Source organism: Dryobates pubescens, chromosome 1, assembly GCF_014839835.1.
Source record: "Dryobates pubescens isolate bDryPub1 chromosome 1, bDryPub1.pri, whole genome shotgun sequence".
NCBI lineage: Eukaryota > Metazoa > Chordata > Aves > Piciformes > Picidae > Dryobates > Dryobates pubescens.
Window position 1 is genome coordinate 46,976,893 of NC_071612.1, and position 20,489 is coordinate 46,997,381.

Consider the following 20,489-nt stretch of genomic DNA (forward strand, 5'->3'; position numbering starts at 1 on the left):
ACAGAAGCCTCTGTCTGGTGACAGCAAAAAAGCTGTAAAAGCTTAACTTCTACAACTAAACTATTACAAAAAGAATTTTTAAAAGAGGGCTACAGTTGCTTCACACCTGAAATAATGTCAGACTCAGTTCACCATCTATCCAGGTTGGTGACCTCTTTTCTCAACATGCTTTGAAAAATGGAAAGAGGCCTGAAGTGTGTTTATTTTCATTGTGAAGTGATCCTGTAAATAGATGTCAGAAAAATAAAACTGTTCTGCACAGGTTTGATGGTGGGTTGCATTTATATTTTTTTATTTTGAGGAGATAAACAAAAACCTCCTCAAATTCATAACTTACCCTGTGCTTAAGAGTCAAATTATTTTTAGCTTATTTCAAGTCTAATTTATTCTTAAACAAACTAAGGACAGACAGAAGGGTCAAAAAACAAACTAGAGAAGGCTCCAAGAAGTAACATTGTGACAGTCTAAGAAGATTTCCGGTAACATCCAGTTGTAATATAACAAAGAACATCTCATACCTTCTATCTCTTTGCTGCTCACTATGGCTAGAGGTCCGAGAAGCTATTTAAAGAAAAGAAACAACATTTTGAAGAGGTTACAATATATTGTCACAGCAGTAAGATGAGGATAACAGCAGAGCCTTTACCAATCTGCTACCAATGAAATGGAGAACATACAGCACATGATTATAAATTCCAGATTTTAAGGGTGGCCAAGTTACTTAAAAAATTATTTGTATTACATGGGAGAAGTTTTAAAAGATGCAGTTCAAGTCACTTTATGCCCAAATTACCACCAACAGAGATGGTCCTGTCTCCTTTCTTTTTCCTCACCATATGTTCCTGCATTCTACGCTGACACTGCAGCTGAAACTTCCTTTTGTTTTTCTTTAGTTAAAACAATGCATTAATAAAGCAAAAGGACATGTTAAACATGTCTGGCTTTGCTTTTCATGGCTGGTTTCTGAGATGTGTTATTTAACCTGTTTTGCAGTCCCTCTTTTAGTTTGTTTTAGAGAAGTGAAAGGTACCAAGGCACAAAATCTAAGAAGGTTTTTCACTCCCTTTATGTAAAATTAAAAAAATTAAATATTCCAGCTAGAAAACACTTAAAATTTAATCACTTGTGGATTAAAAGTCAGACATTTTTTTTTCCCAAGCCATGTGTTTTAAATTACCTAAAATAAGGTAATTCTGACCTCTTCATTTTTCTATTTTTGCCATATTTACATTCAAATAATTTTTTTTTCAATGGCCACATTATATACTCATTTTGATTTCATTAGAGAGAAAAGGAAATTAACCAAGGGACAAATTTTTGCATAACAAGCACAATTTAGGAACTAGTAGAGTGTTATTGTGCCAAAGGTGACAATCAAGCCGTTCCTCTGCCATCACAGAATCATTAGCTGAAATCAGCAAGGCATACTTGATTCCAGAGTCACACAGAGTTGTGTCAGACATACCTCTTCGACAGGGCATTTTTGATGTGCACTATTCATGAGTGCTAGAGGGAAAAAAGAAGGGGTTACAGAAGAGGAAGAAGAGGTGAAGGAGAACAAACCAAGTCTTCAGAGTGCCAGAAATCATGATCAAACAGGTTAGTCATGCAATAATAGCACATTTGCCAGTACTGTACAACTACAACTTTAATGTCTGTTCACAATACAGTGTCTTAAAAATAAAATAGAAGCAAATTTTATTTCTAGTGTCATGCTGACTTTAACAATGGCTGTTTAGAAATTTCCTTTTCAGTAAATGAGCCAAGAAGACTATAACTGAATACAGAAATGTCCACTGTGTGGCTCAACAAAGAGCCTTTGTAGGAAAAAGGAGAGTGAAGTTAACCACTTTGAATGTTTTCTTTAGGTTAAAATCACGGTTTATCTGGGTCTGCACTTTTTCTCTTCTAAAACTAGTGGGTTATAAATATCTCATTCACCATCCTTCCACAAAATAATGAGGTGGTCAACAGAGCATGCAGCCAGTCCTAGCTCACCAAAGTACAGGGATGTGTGTGCAGCTGATGAATGACCAATTAAATCACCAACTTGCTCAAAGAAATATGCAGGTGTATTCTCTCGCACCTTCTTAGAAGCTTGGTTTTTCTGACAGTTTGCTCTTCCAAATCCCCACATGTTGAAAAAAACCTGTTGGAACCAGTACAGCTGGAAGCTGCTACCTTTCTCGGAGCTTCCAGGTAAGCACACTGCCATCTTTTGAACAGGAGATCAGCTGCCTTTTTGGAAGCTTCTCAGTGTGCAGTACAGAGGAGCTGCAGAGCTGATACAGGTGCAAAGAATCTGGGATCCTTTAATATATACTCTCCTCTATCAAAGAGGTATGGGCAGGCAGGTTGATCCTAATAAGAGGTGCATCTCAGAGTTTTGGGCATGATTCTGCATCTTCTAAAGCAGTTCTGTAAAAATTGTTCGGCTAAAATAAGTAAACAAAAATCTCCTACACCTCACCTTCACTTTATTCTTCAGGAATTTTAACACAGCATTGTTCTAATGCACACATTGAAGTAAAAAGCAAAAGCAAAACAAAACAAACAACAACAACCAAAATCACAAAACCCAAGAAACAACAAACTCACTCCAACCAATTGCAAGATTACTTTTGCAAAAAGGATAGAAGGAAGAATTCATTTGGTACATGTAATTCAGCATGCCTGTTTGTGATATAGCCGAATTACAATGACAAGAGCTTTTATTTCTAATGCTAAATAATGAGGGATGTCAAACTGAATTGGTAAGCCTGTCAAATTCTTTCATTCTTTCTTTATTTCTAGGTAAATTCTACATGCTGTTTTCTCCTGTGAGATTTAAGTGTACTTCCATTTATTAACATTATAGAAACAAAAAAGAAAAATCTGAAACTCTAAAAGATCTTTTTCCTTTCTTGACATAGGCCAAAAAAATCTTTGGTGAGCTGTCTATGTAATCCCTGAAATTCTGAATTTCAAGTAACCTCACCTGAGAACAATGCATTTAAAATATTTATATAAAAATAACTTTACTGGTAGATAGATGTCTCTTCAAAAGAGCTAATATCCAAGCCATCATACACATGTGCTTATTCTGTTCAAAAAATGATACAAAAATAATTTTCCAGGCATTTATAGAGTCAAACCACTTGTACACAAAGATGTAATATAAACATTTCTTGTTTAAGGACCTTGACAAAGCTCTTCTCTCCTTCCATCAGTCACTCTCTTTGTTGTCATGGTTTTGTTACAACCACACTTTTAGAACATGTTTTGTTTTGGAAGCTCTTAGACACACTGTAGGAGCAGAGATGAAAACTACTGCATCTTTTGCTCTCACCTATTTCTTGGAGTTCCACAAATGCTAGGGAAAAGAAAATACAAATTTTCTAAATAATCCTTGCCTCAAGACTTGCAGAGCTTGTATTCCTTTACCATTTCAAGCAAATTGATTTAAATTAGTAAGTGTATGACAGAAGACATGGATTGTTAAAATAGAGTGCACACCTGATTTAAAAACAAAAGAAAAAAACCCTGCAGATATTTTCCTGTCCTTGTGGCCTTTTGACCCTGTAGGTGTATTCTTTGTTGTCTTTGCATGTTCCCTTGAAAAAACATATTATTAATTTTCCCTCCCCATTTCAGATTATGACAGACCCAGTTTGTGCTGCATACTTCTGTTTGGAATGGCTTTCCTCTACTGTTTCTTCTCTGTTATCTACTTTTCAAGTGCACTGAGTAAGTCATTTGTATTTGAAACACATACAGGGGGCATTTTCAACTGTGAGATCAAGATGCCTGTGTAGGTACAATCACCATCATACCACAAACTCAAACTGCAATGCTACAGACAAGCTGGTAGCAAGATAAGTCTGACATGCACTTTGCGTCTTTGGAAGAGAGCTGGGCTAGAATTTACAGACTTTCAGACAATCTTTTAAGGCAATACAGAAGCAGCTATGAAGTTCATTCAAGGATCTGCTCAGAGATACCATTGCATAGATACCATCCTGCTGTGAGAATCGAGCACTACCACAATATAGGCACTGCATAAAAATGTTCATATGTTTCCATTACCAAATCTGTATGAAATTCTGAACAGTTTTGTCATTGCAGTGTTTTAAAAGCAAGTTTCATTTTTTTTTCTGCTAAAGATTGGAACCATAGCCTCAAATAGCCCAAGCCTTGTGGGAAATTAAGATCCAGCTGTAAGTAAACACAATCCTACCAACTGACTAGTTCAGTTAATTCATATTAACCATTATGAATGGGTTTTTAAGTAATAATATTACTTTATACAACTGGGACCTGTGCCAATATTTAAAGACACATCTTCTTTCAATGTTTCTCTAACACTGAGGTAGACATTTATGCCAACAATCCTATGAACTATGTAGACTATTAGATTGAGAAGTTATTCTTTTCCCTATATGGCTGCCTAGGAAGAAAGATTATCATGATAGCATCTCAAGGAGAGCCTCAAGACTGAGAAAACACTCCCTTAGCTATAATGTGATACACCAGAGGAGCTGACAGAATGGTCCCATGCAAGAGGCCATGCCTTGCAATACTACCAAGAATTACATGACTGCAGAGATCCTTCCTCAGGGAACACTAAGAGGAATAGGTAATCCTCAAGTCAAAACAAGAAAAAAACCTCTATTTTCACCCAAGATCTGGTTAGACTATTTCTGTAGAAATACAGGTTCAAATTAGTTGGACATTTTAATGTATCTCTGAAGAGTTGAAGCTTTTCTCCTGAACCGTTTCTTGGCACAAGGGGGAGGTCTTGCTCTTTTTCTTCTAGTTCTGTTTCCAGGTGCCTCGGGGAAGTTTTAGGTGATTTGACATTAGAGCTGGGCAGACTTAATGCTTGAATATAGTTAGATGGTAATACCCAAATCCTCTGCCAAACATGGACTTTTGTCCTCTCTTGACTGAACATTAGCACTGATATCACCCCGCAGTTTTCTGTGCAGATTTTGTCCATTTTGTCTCTTTAAATCTGCTCACCTTGGGCTTAGACCACCAGCAGCACAGGGGAAGGAATATGCCATCCCCAAGAGCAGTCTCTGTTTCCTGCCTCCACATCCTTGGCTCCATTTCTTCTATGTGCAACTTTACAGAGGGAACTGTTCAAAAATAATCTAGAGGAATAACAAGGGTTCCTCTTCCCACCTCCAGTGAGGTCAAATACCCTTTTTACAGCTCCACAAGCTGCAGGCCTCCTTAGAGGCTGACATTACTGCCAAAAAAAAAAAAAAAATTAAAAATCTGCAAAACTACACCCTTCCATTAAGCCTCCAGTTTCACTTACATTTGACAATAATGATTTATTAAGGCACTTCAGTCCTTCCTACACCTTTCCTTGGGCTGCCTCTGCACCATTCCGTGTACTATGCCAGCCCAAATGTTTGTGCAGATGGGGAGAGAATGAGGTCATGGAATTGATCTGGTTGGGGAAAAAGTGGGAGCCAAAAGAACATAGGAAGCCCTCCAGCAAAACAAAACAAAACAAAAAACGAAAACCAAACAGAAACCACAGCCAAAACCAGCTTCAAAACTGCCAAATGGGAAGCCTCTGATTCAGCATACAAGCTGTTACATATCCTTCATTCACCTACGTATTTGCTTAGGACCGAATGAGAATGGAACAAGCTTGCAGGAACTTCCAGCATTTTAGAGCAGCAGACTTGCCTCTGTAGCCTTGCTTCTTAATGCTATCCTATTCTGAAAGAAGGGAAAAGCAAGTGAAAACGTCATTCCCCTGCAGCACTTGGCTTGCCTCTGTCTTTGAAATGTTGCTGCACTGGTGTCAATGGAAATAGTTTCACTGATTTCAGTGGGCGCTAGATTTAGTGGTGTGTCCTGGCCTGAGACCATCATTAAAAATCCAGTGTAACTTGTGAAGAGCTGAGATTAAAAAATTACTCCTAAGCATCTCATGTTCACATGCTTGCTTTCTTCAGGCATACTGGGCTCCTTTTTCTGTATTCTGCTGAGCTGTCAACAAACTGAAACAAAATGACACTTTCTACCCAGAGATCTAGGGTGACTGAAAGGAAAATAAACCCTCTTTGGCCATGAGAAAGCGAGACTTACCAGTACAAAGTCACATAAAGTGCTGCCCACAGGCTGGAAAGTTGAAATCCTGCACATACCTATCAAGTATCTTGAATATTAGAGATACATAGCCCACAGAAGCTGTGATGTAGAAGTAGATTTCTAACTTTGTTTTGGAAATTCACTTTTCCAGAGAGTACCATATGTTTTCCAGATTAATGGTGAGGGGAATTAGGGATTATTTAAAGTCTACTTTTAGTCTGGGTCCATCCACAGGTATGGTTACTTGCATACAAAGAACAATGTTTTCACATACAATGTTTTGATATAGGCATGGAGATACACTTATCCTCCGAATAATTCACATGTTATTTCATCATAGCTATTTACACATTAATGTTATTAAGTATAATAACATATGAAACAGGGCATCTTGACTTCATTTTGTCTTACTTCATTGTGCCTCAAAGTACCACTTGCTACTATATATAAATATATATATAAACATATGTATATAAACATAGATATCAATGGCTTAATATCTTTTAGATGGTTTCTCATTTAGAGGAGGCACTGAGGCTTAGGCAGTCTGAATCAATTTCTGACTCCACCACAAAGGCCCACTGTGATCTAGTACTCCCTCTTTTCCAGTTTCCTATCCATTGCAGCAGCACCACAAATAAAGCACTGCATTTTAACTACAGCATCATGCAGACTTTCTCTGAATAAAGCTTTCATGATCTCCTTTGACTGCCTCCAGCCTAATCCATACTAATGAGCCCCTGACTAATAGTTCCATGAGAAACAAATCAGTAGTACATGCACTAATTTATTTTCCCCCACAACAGAATCCTGAATGTTGTTTCATTAATGTGAAATTGAAATAGACTGAAAGGAAATAAAAATGAAAAGTGGGAGGAAGAAAAAATGTACTTTGGAAGATGAAGCTAAAGAAATAATCTGCCTGGAAACAGCATGAGCAGGGAAAGGTAAAGAGGAGTTAAATGATGAAATCTGGGAAGACGAGTTTCGACTTTCATTCAAGGTATATAAATGATTTTTGTTTTCCAAAAATGAGCCTGGTGCACGAGTCTAATCCAGTCCCTGGTACAGTCAATAAGCAGTTGCTGCAGATTTCTACTAAAATAGAACAATCTTCTGTTTTGTCAAGCGAACAAAAAATCGGGCATGTGTAACTCAAGTGTTTCAGAGATGGATCACATCTGTGCACAAATGCATTACCGCATAAATAAGAAAACGTTAGTAATTGGCGAGAAGGAACAGCTCATCAGCAAAGCTAAAAGATGGTCTCAGGTGAAGTAAAAAAGAAAAGGAGAATACAGCTCCACAAAAGCCTGCTAGCTACTTTGTTTTCAATTATAAAGTTAAACAATTGGTGAAGACAAAGATGTTGCAATCGTACAATATTATGGTTCTTAAAAAAGAAGAAAAGGAGACTTACATCTCTTGATTGCTGCTCTTATGGATGACAAGGGTCCTTGGCTTAATGAAGAAAAAATAAGTTATTACAATGTGGTTAATGTCTCAAAGAGGGGAAAAAAAAAAAATTGAAGTAACATCATGCAAAAATTTCCCAAATGTTGTAAAGGTTTGCCAAGAGCATTTTTTCCCTAGGCTATTTTACAGAAATGTAACCAAAACTCCTTCAGTACACAACTATACCCAACCCCTTCTAATGAAAATCAGGTTACAGGCTTAGCTACAAGACTCTGCAAAGACAGAAAGCCAATCATTAAAAGTATTTTTCCTCTTCATTCTGTGTGGAAGTTCTGAGACATTCTGTCTCATTTGAAGAGAAAACTTGGAGAAGAGCCCCTGTGGGTGTGTATATTCTCAGATTATAAGCATTTAATGACTTCACATTTTTGTAAATAAATAGACAGCCAAGTAAAAAATCTACAACCCCTTTGCTAACTATTTTAAACAATTACTTAACAACTTCTCTTGCCTTTCAGATGAGATTACATTTCTCAGTTATAACTCGGTGGGTGGGGTTAGACAGGAAGACAATACGACCAATAAAAATTGTTGATAAACAAGGACAGAAAAATGTTTTATTTTTCCAACCCATCTATTTTCTGACATCTCTTGTCTGAATGTATTATTTAAGAGATATAGCAGTCCAAACTGGTTTTGTAGGTAAAAATCAAAGCTATCTTGGGATTACAATTTTCAGAAACTGTTCCTAACTTGAAGAACGTGGTATTCATAGCCTGCCACTTGCCCAAAGCTGTAGAAGAGATTAGAAAAAACCAACACAAACTCTTTCTGAAAAGGACGTTTTGTATTTTTTTTCTTAAAAACCAAACCACAAAAACCCCAGCCCACAACAAACAAGCAAGCAAGCAGGCAAAACCAAAAAAACAACCAACCAACCAACCATATAACAGATGAAGAATACTCGTAGGCGTGAAGCCTCTGAAAGTGCTGAACAGTTTTTCTAGAGGCTGAAAATAAGCAGACTTCATCTGGCTGGTGAGAGGCTTCGAGCACAAGCCCCATGAGGAGAGGCTGAGGGAGCTGGGGTTGTTTAGCCTGGAGAAGAGGAGGCTCAGAGGAGACCTTATTGCTGTCTACAGCTACCTGAAGGGTGGTTGTAGACAGGTGGAGGTTGGTCTCTTCTCCCAGGCAACCAGCACCAGAAAAAGAGGACACAGTCTCAAGCTGTGCCAGGGGAAGTTTAGGCTCAAGGTGAGGAGAAAGCTCTTCACTGAGAAAGTTGTTAGCCATTGGAATGGGCTGCCCAGGAAGGTGGTGGATTCACCATCCCTGGAGGTGTTCAAGAGGGGATGGGATGTGGCACTTGGTGCCATGGTTTAGTCATGAGGTCTTGGGTGACAGGTTGGACTTGATGATCTTTGAGGTCTCTTCCAACCTTGGTGATTCTGTGATTCTGTAATACAATGTCTTAATTGCAACAGAAAGCTATACTAATCAAGTCTTTTTGGAAACCTCCCATCACAGCATCGGTGTAATAGCAGGAATGTTAGCACAAGGAGGGCATGGGCCCTGTAACACTGTTCTCACTCTGACTGCAGCAGGCATGCAGCACAGCAACTCTATTAGGGCTCAGTTTAGCACCACATGCACTCCCACTGCAATTGCTGATGGCTCCAATTACTCCAGTAGGATGAAGAATGGGGGGGATTTGGAGGAGAGAAGAAAAAGACAGTCAAAAAGGACGTGGATGAAAAATGTACTCCCTCTCCAGTCATTCTTACAAACTAATTAAAACGTTGCTCTGACCAAACTGTTTCTGAAATAGTTTGGCTAGTCTAGGATAAACAATTCCTATTTGTCTGGTTTCAGAAAGAGTTCAAATGTGGCTTGGCCTCTATCCACATGGCTAGCAAAGCTGCATTAGAAAACATTTCTATCAGTTATATTTTACTGTGCATGCTCAGCAGAAAAGGATTCTAATGTTCCTTCAAAATGTTCCATCATAATACAGCCTTATCTTCAAGAAACACTTTGAGTTTTATGTTCCTCACGTACTTCACATTCCTTTTTTTAAAATCCCTTGTAAAATCAAGTATCTTTCCTTTGGATGTTCATTTTTGAAGCTTTATTATTCTGCTCTCATTGCTGTGAATATACTACAAACTTTAGGGCTTTATTTTAATCTTATTTAGTATCAGATATGAAGGCAACTGAAGTCTAGCAACAGAAATCTGACATCTTCTAGAGTAGCAAAAACTTTTCATCTTAGAACTAAAATTTACTTAGGATTTACAGCAGGAAATTAGGAAATCTGTAAAGAATACATATTCAAGTATCTGCAAGAACTAAAAAGATTAAGTTATGTTCTTTCTTCTGCTGGCAAAATACCCACTGAGACATTGTAATTTGCTCCAGAATCTGGTGAGCACTTCCAGAAACAAGCAGGTGTTTGGGGCTAGAAATCATAGGAATCTTTATGTTGGCAAAAGTTCAAGTTCTCTGTGCAACATGAGGACCAAAAGGGTATAGACAAACATTTTAAAATCAAAGCGTAAAGAGCAAAGAAGCAAAATGTTTCACTAAATCAACCTAGTGCAGTTGAAGTATGGATTTATCAAGAGCAAGGCAGTTCAAGCATGCAACTATCAATGTAATTTAGAACCCTGGTTCAGATAGAAAATGTATGAGCTCACAGGCAAAACAAACTTGTTAGCACATAGTTTTTCATTTCAACTTTCCATTAACAGATCACCTATCAACCCCCCTTTGGCAAAGGATGACATTTCGTCCCCCAGGGAAAGTTTGATTCACATTTAGCTTACAATTATCCAAGCTCTTTAGAAACATGGAAATGGGAGTGGTTGTAGAAATTACTAATTTTTTTTTGGTGAAGCCATGTAAAGAACTGCTAATCACATAACTTTCTTATATTCTAAACTCCAGTAATTTAAATAAGATGCTGTTCTTGGGGCATTCTGCCCATATTTTATGCTGAGCTAACCCCTCCCTATCCCACAGGGAATTAGTTGTGGTCTGTTGTACTTTCATGCAGAGAGAAGTACTGACGTTATTAATATTCTCCTCTGCCCCATAGTTAATGACACATTTTTTTCTCAAGCTATCCAAATAATTAACATAACCAAATAGAATTTAATTCTTCTATTTGGTGAGCAGCAATTACTATACTGTGTGGAGACCCTGACTATTTCCCATCCCCCCCCCCCACCTTCTTGTCCATGAGACACAGCAATCACAGTATCACAGTATAACTAAGGTTGGAAGAGACCCTAAGGATCATCGAGTCCAACCTGTCTCCACAGACCTCATGACTAGACCATGGCACCAAGTGCCACGTCCAATCTCCTCTTGAACACCTCCAGGGACGGTGACTCCACCACCTCCCTGGGCAGCCCATTCCAATGACGAACGACTCGCTCAGTGAAGAACTTTCTCCTCACCTCAAGTCTAAACCTCCCCTGGCACAGCTTCAGACTGTGTCCCCTTGTTCTGCTGCTGCAATGAACCAGAGCACACACAAACCCCCACAAATGCACATGCCAAGGAAAAACAAAGGGAAGAAGTATAATCCATGTGGGACCTCTGATCCTGGTCCTAGTGTGATTCCCCCAGCAGTTACACCAGAACACTTGAGGGGACAAAGAGCTACCTGAGAGTAACTAGCCCCTAGTGGGTAGGGGATAGCAGTTCCTGTGTGCCTTGCTGGAAGAAGACAGTGCAGATAGGAGGAAGCCTCAGAGCATTAAAGACTCTATGGCACAAAATTAGCTCCAACACCACTCCTGTTTCCCTACCTAACATGGAGTAACTAAAGATGCAAACTGTTTCCCCTGCTCCCCCAATTTAGCTTGCAGGAGTAGACAACCAGAGCAACTTCTCTGACATCTGTATATTTATCCTAGACCTTGCTCTCTGTTAAAGCACAAATTTTGTTTCTATGGTTTTCAGCTAAGGCAGCAGCTTCACTGAGCTTTGCCTCTCAGTCCCTCAAAAGTGGGACCTAACCCACCTCTGTTGGGCCCCCTGAGCATCCAAGCAAACCCACTCAATAGATTCAGAGGGGATCTGTCTGCTGCTGTACCTCCTTATGCTGAAAGCAGTTGGAAAGCAGTTGGGTACTTTAAGTTGGCAGTACTATGAAAAAGGTCCCACAGGTCACCATTTCTGAAAGATAAAGAACCTGGAGTGGTGTGTTTAAAGTTGTAAAACACCTACTCAGTTTGTCTGGAAGGCTTTATTCTGGGTTTCAAGGAGAGGTTTCCTAAACATAAACACTTAAGGAAAATGCTTTGAAAGCATATTTTAGGTCTGTGGTTTGGGGAAATCAAACTGTCACAAACTAGAACAGGCAAAGAGCTGCAAACTGGGTAGCGGAGTGAGTGCGCTGGCTGTGTATAAACCATGGCCTCTTCCTCATTAGGGGCTCTACTCCAACAATTTCTGCTTGGGCTGAGGAGCGTCTCTCTTCAAACACAGCTTTGGTGTAACTACAGGGCTTTCTCAAAGGCCTTCTGCTGCAGGGTGACTCCTGACTCAACACAGCAACTGCGCAAGTATCAATCACCTGAACAATGCCTGCACTGCAGAGAAGGGGAGGTGCTATTCAAGTGGAATAAAGCTCCAATCACAGCATCTCTGAGTGAGCAGGCAGGGGTTTGTGTGCGTCTGGAGGAGGACAGCATTCAAGTCACATGTTGCATGAGCAAAAAGGCCACAGTATTCTGGCCTGCCTTTCACCCATATGTCTTTTAGCTCTTTCAGGTACAGCAGTGGCTCCAGCCAAGTGAAGGCACCTTGTGGACATGTTCCCACTAGCCAGCTGATGGTGAGCCAGCCCCCGCTGCAGAGTGCAAACAGGTAGAGGAGTGTTTGGGATGCATAAGACATCCAAAGCTACAGTCCCTGTCTCAGCAACACTCTTTCATCCACTTCACCAGTTTTCTCTTGGTTTGGATGGTATTCTCAGCAGGAATTAAGCAAGCTTGCACAAATTCCTGCTCCCTTTATCAGGACCTCTGTTTTCTTTATCTAAACTGACCTAACAATGAATACTCTAAAGCAAAACTGATTGTACTTTTTTCATACATCACTTTAGACATACACAAAAGCCCAGGGGGGGAGAATAAAAGAGAATGACCACTTGTTGTAAATATATATATCAAAGCATCTGCTGCAAAATCTCAAAATTTATCCTTCATGTAATGTTATATGAAGCTTTTTTAAAGTGTCAGCCCTCAGGTTCACACACCTCTGTAGAAGCTTCTAAACATATTTTTAATTATGATGTTTATTGACTCTGTCTTATACTCACAGGCAGAGTAAGAAAAGTAAAAATCTTGCTATTTTTTTATGTCTTGTGACTTCTTGGAATGTGAGCCGAGAATTTTTAAATAGCTGATGTTGAAATTACTGTGAGGCAAAAGACCAGTTTAATAAAAAGCATCATATATTTCTCTCAATTGCTTTAGAAATCAGACCATGTTTCTACAGCAAATGTACTACAGTGTAATATTTTAAAAACTTATTAAAACACATTATTCTAAACATAAAATGTTTTAAATGTCACCTAAATGATGTCACTACAGGCTAAATTACAGAAAAATGTCATTTTACAGTTAAATTAAGGGTGGTGCAAAAGACCAGATTTATCACTGCCTAAAGACAAACCTTTTAGTTCAATCAAAAAGATCCCAAAGTTAGATAGAAGAGTCACAGCTACCCCATCTTCATGATGTGGATGCAGTAGACAGAACTGTATTAATCCTGTGGATTAAGTGAAGCTACACTGACAATGTATCCAGAGTAATCAGACTCTTCAATGTTTCTACTGCAGGGGACTCCCAGTCCTCCATCTGATGTGTATGAATTAGAATAGAATACATAGAATAAACCAGGTTGGAAGAGACCTTCAAGATCATCGCGTCCAACCCATAGATCACAAGGCACAGAGACTCCAAGTGCAATTGGTCCGTTAGTGTAAGAGAAGATGAGACTTGTGCAGCTAGTAGTCCCACCTTCCCCTCATGGTCACCATTTCCACCAGCTCTCTTGTGACCTGGCCTGCTGGATCAGCCATGGAATTTTGCTAATAACAAATAATCCCATCTCAAGCATCCTGATTAGTTTTCAGCCAGACAAGCTGGCTGCGGAGCCACAAGAGCACCAGAATGACTCTGGAAAAGCAGTGGGATCAGACAGGCAGGGAAGCGGCAGCAGTCCTTGGGGTAAGCAGCTCAGCCTCTACTCACAAAACCAAACCTTAAATCCATGACTCTGCAGTTAATCTGAGACAGCAAATCACCAAATGCTGACTATGTCTTGGATCAGCTGTTCTTCTCACCCTTTAGTATCAGTAGATCCACTCTTCCCCCCTGCCCCCAACCTCCCTTAGTGCTGGTCACACAGATTGGCTCACTGGGAGATCAGACAAGCACCAGAAAATAGCAGCAGGCTGCCACCACAGTGGCTTCTCTGTAAAATGAAGACATCCTCTCATGTTCTCTGCTTATCCATGGGGTATTGTCTGGCCCTGTGGGTGCAGGAGGCTAATAAAGATGCAACCACCTAAAAAAATCACAAGGTCAGTAGTACAGATCCGGTCACCTAAACTCATCTTGGTACAACTTCACTACCTTCTTGGGTCCAGCCCCAAAAGCAAGTAATACTGAACAAACAATTAAGTCCCATGACAATTCAATCCTCATCACCATGCTGAGGATGTTTACTTCTGCATCACTCAATGAATGCCACAACTGCGACTTCCCACTGTCTGGACAAACGGGGATGTAGTTAAGAAGCAGCTAGAATCCAGCTGCTCAGCTAATTAAAACAGCTCACATCGATCAGTATAGGGAAATCCTTTCAGGAATTGCTCTCTAGCTGTTTCAGCTGCTTATTACATATTCATGCACTTGTCACTGTCATAGTTGGGGATCATATTTTAGCAACCAAACCTTCAATTTTAAGGCAGAACACACGCAGGAAGTCAAAGCAGATAATGGCAGCAGATTATAACATTTCACACTCCAATTCTCACAGCAAACTAGAAGTCATGAGGTTGCAACAGTTTCCACACTTAATAGCATCCAGTTTAGAGCTTGAAGCTGAAACGCTTCCCAAAGTTTTCGTGAATCTCAGTCAGTCAGCTCACGTGCACCCCAAATGAACCCTTTCCTGACCATGAGCTCCAGAAACACTAGCTAGATTTCCTCTAGCATTTTCTTTCAGAGAACAACCTGAGCTGAACTACACCTTGCCCCCAGTGATGCCTGTATAAGCACACCCAATCCAGAAAGGCAAAACCTTTGGAGCATGATTCAAGTTATTCCCAGTCTTCATTGCATATTGACTGATTTCACCTTCCAGTTAAGTATACATTACAAGAAGGGAGGTCTCTGCTTATCAAAGGGTTTGTCCCTCCTGTAATAGCTTCTTGTCTATGACATCTGCCAACGTATTTTTACTCACTCTTGTCATAAGACTGATAGTATGTTTTAAATTAATACATAGTATTTATATTTTAATGACAATTTAACATTTGTAGCAAATACTTCTAGCAGTAGAAAGCACCTATAATTTTAATAATAGTAATGTAGCACTGTAAATGTCACTGAATCGTCACAGTGATACTGACAGGATATTTGGGGCTGTTGCATGTAAACAAACCATACTATTTGTGCACCCTTTGCAGTCTAGCTGGTCTTCAGAGATTAAAAGGACTAGAGTATTCATCTCTTAAATTGATCCTTCACTAAATGCAGCAGGGCCCAGCCAGCAATATATTCAAACACAAAAGTAAAAGCTATAAAACTGAAGGAAAGCATCAGTTCTTTCAGGCAAAACAACTTTGTTGTAAACTGAAGCTTCTTCCAATGGAAATTCTGTACCACTAAAGTCTATGTAGCTTCTCCATGATGGGTAAAGATGACACTGTCCTGCTTCTACAGCTAAACAATATGAAACAGAGCTTATTTCTGAAGAATGGTTCTTTTGTTCAGTTATTTGCAGTAGCATTTCAGTCAGTAAAGCAAAGCCCTCTCTAGCCACTGACAGGACATTCTGCTGGCTTCATACATCACTGTACATCAGATGCAATCTGCTGGCTGAATGACTTCTAGAATCTTTGTGATTGGCATTGCAGATTAATAAAACCTGGTTTAATCAAGAAGGATGAGCAGGATGAAGGCATAAATAAAACCTGTAGTTCTGTATCCACAGGACTCAAGATATCATTACAGGGCTTTAAAGTAAAGTATGTATATTTAGTCTGTGTACTTCATAGAAGTATAGTGCTAAGGTTATCTTTAAAGTTTTGTAAAGGGGGAAAGTGGTGTGTGAATGTATTCATACGACTGGAAACATTAATAATGATTACAAACAAACAGAAAGCATTTTGCTTAAAGCAACCAGTATCTTAAATCTTTACTAAACCAGTTACCTGCAAATGGGCAAAGAGAAAAAAATAGGGGATGGAGGTGGAAATTATCCAAAGCAATGAAAAGACAAGTGTATTTCAGCTAGCCTTTTGAAAACATAGAGGCTGAGAAGCTTTGTCATAGAAACACAACAAAGCATGGCTCCAAAGAGGAAGGAACAAGCAAGAAGTAAAAGGTGTTCATGGTAAGGGCAAGGACTCAGCAGGACCCAGAGGATGCATGAGCTGGAGGTGAGGAATCTGGAATGAGAATGGTCAGGTGCTTGCAAGCATGCATACTTCAAAGACCTCAGAGCAGTAATCAAACCAAGGGAACAAGATATAGGTGTTTCTTATGTTTTTTGACCTGCTTCTTTCCTGTGTAAAAATAATCTGTAAAACATAGGCACATTTTCTTCAACTACTATCCATCCTCTGAGAAGAAAACCAGTTTAATGTGTGAGGAAGGAGTTCCTGAGGAATCTTGAGACATTTAAGGCCTCACCTCCAAGGGACAGCACCAAAGTCCTTCCACACTTAAGATAGTATCTGGATCCTGCCTAGTCACAGATTAACAGCACACAATTCCAGCTCTACAGTATAAAAGACAGCCATCTGGGAAGCATCCCAAATGTAAAGTACAGCCTAAGCCAGCGAAGTGAAATTATGAGAAGCGTTTGATAATGGTGTGACCTCAGTACCAAATAAAAAAAAATTTTAAAAAAAATCAGCTGAGCATCTTTGAGAAGTTGCACAATGACAGCCAATGCTCTTCAAGAGCAGAGACATTTCTTGTGAAGGGACAGCCTGTAAAATGGATGTACTAATACCAATGCATCAAATACAGAGAAGTCTTAACTCATCACTTAAGAGCAAAAGTAAAAAATCCTTCTAGACTGTAAATGTGAACCAACAGCCAAAAATGCGTGTAAGAATATTATAAAGTTATTTGCATAGACATATTGGCTTCAAAACAACTACTTATATTTATAACTAAATCATTTAGCAAGCAGCAGAAATACTCACTTTCAACCCTCCTATGTTAAAGCCTTACAAAAGTAAAATTATCTTCATGTGTGCTCACATCTTGTTCTCTGACTCACCCAGTTACACCCTACAGTACATGGGGTCCCTGAACTTCTAATGCTGACCTTTACAGAATACTCAGTGCACAGAAACTGTAAAATAAAAATCTCATAACCACACCCTTCACCAGACAAGTCTTTCCAGAAAGTGTCTGCATGCAGCTTAGTCAGAGAAGTGGCACGTTTGCCTATCCACTCTTCCCTTGCCCTTCCTCCAAAAGCACTGAAATATTGCCCTCTCTCTTATACTACAGATACTGACAGAGCTTTTGGTTACAAAATACAGAAAAATTCCTCAGGAATTTGCATGACATAACAACAGACCATACATTCATACACTGCAGGTCTACAGCATTTAACTCCAAGTTTAAATATGATGTTAAACTGCAGTCCTTTTTATTCAGTCACGATGATCCAGCAACTCTGAAATTAACACCAAACATTCCCCAAAAGATACACATTGAAGATTATTTTTCAGCTCTTGGAATTATGATTGTACACTTATGTAAGTAAGGTATAGGATACAGGTAAAGTTAATGTCTTTGTTACACCAAGCTGGGGTTTTAGATGCTCAAATTCTTTTCCCAAGGAGAAACATAAGCATTGGCCATTAGAGACAAACACATTTTTAAAATCATCCTTCCACCTACAAACCCTGCATCTATCCCAAACACACTGCAAAACCCTGACAGGAGGGCATGGCAATGGAACTGCTGTAAAAGCACACAAAATATCTACCTCAACAGCTGAGAGGGCTTGTAATTGTTGGGGACACTTCTCCAGTGAAACTGTTCTCATCTTTGAGCAAGCGACCATACAAACATACTACAAGTCAAGAAGAGTTTCCTCCACCCTAAATCATACACCCTGGCTGTCTTACAACATCATGAACCTCAAATTACATGGCAAACCAGTAAATACTGTAGCCTCTAATGGATGGTTATAGCTTGGAAGAAATAATCACTATCATCAGCTTTCCCCATTCAACTAAATTTAGCTTCAGCAACAAACACCTTATAGAACAGATCAATCCAGACCTTTCTGGAGCTACACTCATAAGAAATACCTTACCAAAACATTTCACAGCCATGGAAATCCATGCTCCTCCCCGGACTCAGTGTAAGAGTCCAAAAAACACACAAGTCTTGCAAATGCTCCTCTGTGCACCAGAATCATTGCACCATATGCCATTAGGTAAATTAGGCAGAGTAAATTAAGAACCACAAAGTGTCAGGTTCAGCTTACTCAGGTGACAGGAAGGACAAAAACCCCACCAATCAGTGGAGTTACCCTGCTCTCATAACAACCACTTGTCCTTGATCCCAAATATTTACAAAGACAGGTTTAGAAAATAGTTTTTGTTTGGGTTTATTTGTTTGAAATCTCCAGTGCAAATTAAAGGCTCTGGATTCAGATAACATCACAGGTAATTTCTCTAATCCGCAGTCTCAGCAATACCCTGTTCCTGTCCTGTTCAGTTTAGCCAACCTTACTGTCCTCTCCCCTTGCTAATGTGCTCACTGGGTCTCTAGAAGTAATAGCGGCCTTTTCTTTGAGACTCTCCAATTGATTAACACAACCTATTTAAACCCAGAAAAATGGCATTTCAAGCTTCTCAAGAAGCAGCAAAGCCATAGGGAATGACAGCTCAGTCTACAGGATGTAGAAACACCAAGTTCTAAAGAATCAAAGAGATGTTTCAGGAAGCAACATGAGGTCAAGCTGTGGCACTGATTGCCACAAAGCACTGTGGGTGTTAGAAGTTTATATGAATTTAAAAAAAAACACCAAATCAAACAAGTCATCCATTGAAGGCTATTCAACACCAAGCATCACCTCTCTCTGAGGCCCTGAGCCAAGCGGCTGAATGCTGACAGAACACATGGATACTTTCCAGTGCATGTTGGTTGTTTTCTCCTTACTGTCTTCCTTAGGCTTCTGCTTCGCACACAAAGACAGAATGAGAATACTGGAATAAGTGGACTTTTGCTCTGCTCCACAAAGGCCATTTTTACACCCTTAGCTGTCTTTCATGATGGAAGGACATCACCTATCTGAAAGCTTTGCCATTCTTTCCCGTTACTTCAGTTATTCTAACAAGATAAATGTTAAGGTAAGAGGACAACTCTTACTTTTTAAAGATATATTTTTCTAATGTGAAGAAAATCCTGGCAATTTCTATTTTACACCCTTCAAGAACATTAATGATTTGGTTTTATACTGCTGTTCAAGTATGTGTGTATAACACCAAGCAAAATAGCAATTCAGCACCTGCAGCAAGGCAGTTACCACACTAAGAAGTGCATTTTGTCAGCTCAAATACTAACAGACACTTTTTAAATGTACAAATTATAGTATAAAAGAGTAGTTAAAAAGGAAACACAGACAACTGTATCATCATTTCAGATCTGTCTGAGATGGGAAAAAAATAAAAGTCATTAACAGAAAGCACTGATAGTCTGTTCACACTGCAAATTGGCCATTTAACAGAACACATTTCCTTGTCAACAGCCTCAGAAGGAAGAAGCCAGATTGGGCTGTAATGCAAATAATCTCTGTCCTATACACTAGGAAGGTGTGGTGAGAAAGCCTCTCCTGCAGATTGTTCCATGGTACTGTCCTTTTTCTTCCCAGCTATCCAAATTTCAACTGTCAAGAGTGCTACATGCTTTTAGCTATTCATGGACCTAGTAATTCAGAAGAAGCAGTGTAAACAATATAATAAACAACACAAAAGGCTTAGAAGCAGTTGCCCAAAAGAAACTGTGAATTTGAGAGAGAAGGGAAACTTCCTGAAGCGATCCAATCATAAAACTATTTCAGGACTGTTTGAACTAACACTGTATTGATACTAGATGCTGGTGTGTGAGGAGATGGGAAAGCAGAAGCCCAGATGACATGGAATAGAAATTTGAGCAGCAAAATCAAAGCTATTTCTTTCCACTAAGCATTTATTCCAAACAAAAATATTGCTTAATATAGCATGAGATCAGTGATGCACTTCTTTTGCTTGAACTAGTTATTAGGTTGTAGATCAAAAGAGATATTTAACAAAGTACTCACTGTGGTTGGAACACCATAGTTATATTTACACCTTCTCTTTAATTAGAAGCCAACCTTTGCCTCAAGCCTCAGGAGATGGGAATGTCCACTATAGCCAGAACAGATGACAATCCTATTTTAATAACTCTCCCAAGATTAAAATGTGGCTCTGCATGCTTATAATGACTACACTTACCTGAATACTTTTGACATTTAGGGTTGTGTGGTCTAATTTCTCTGTAGCAGGGCACCTGTATGTGACCTGCCTTGGCTGCAGTTTTCAAAAGAAGAGGCTCCATGACTTTTTGTACCACTGAATCTTAGTTCTCCTTCCTAACCTGAAGCAGTTGGAAACACCATGCAATACCAGCTCATCCTGGTTTACACTAAGGGCAAGTACTAACTCAGCTGAGACTGCG

The 20,489-nt window shown here is 39.3% G+C and overlaps 1 protein-coding gene across 2 annotated transcripts in view; it reads right to left on the reverse strand.

Annotated features, from left to right (window-relative positions):
* SH3D19 (SH3 domain containing 19) overlaps positions 1-20,489 on the reverse strand; it is an 81,846-nt gene that overhangs the window by 35,433 nt on the left and 25,924 nt on the right. Inside the window, exons 3-5 of one of the 2 annotated variants that reach the window (XM_054165185.1) lie at positions 7,514-7,554; positions 1,466-1,506; positions 519-561 (exon numbers count right to left, since the gene is read on the reverse strand). In XM_054165185.1, the coding sequence (XP_054021160.1) occupies positions 519-561; positions 1,466-1,481 (59 nt within the window). In that variant the 5' untranslated portion in view covers positions 1,482-1,506; positions 7,514-7,554. The remainder of the gene's footprint in view (positions 1-518; positions 562-1,465; positions 1,507-7,513; positions 7,555-20,489) is intronic. The other variant, XM_054165176.1, reaches the window with a different exon arrangement.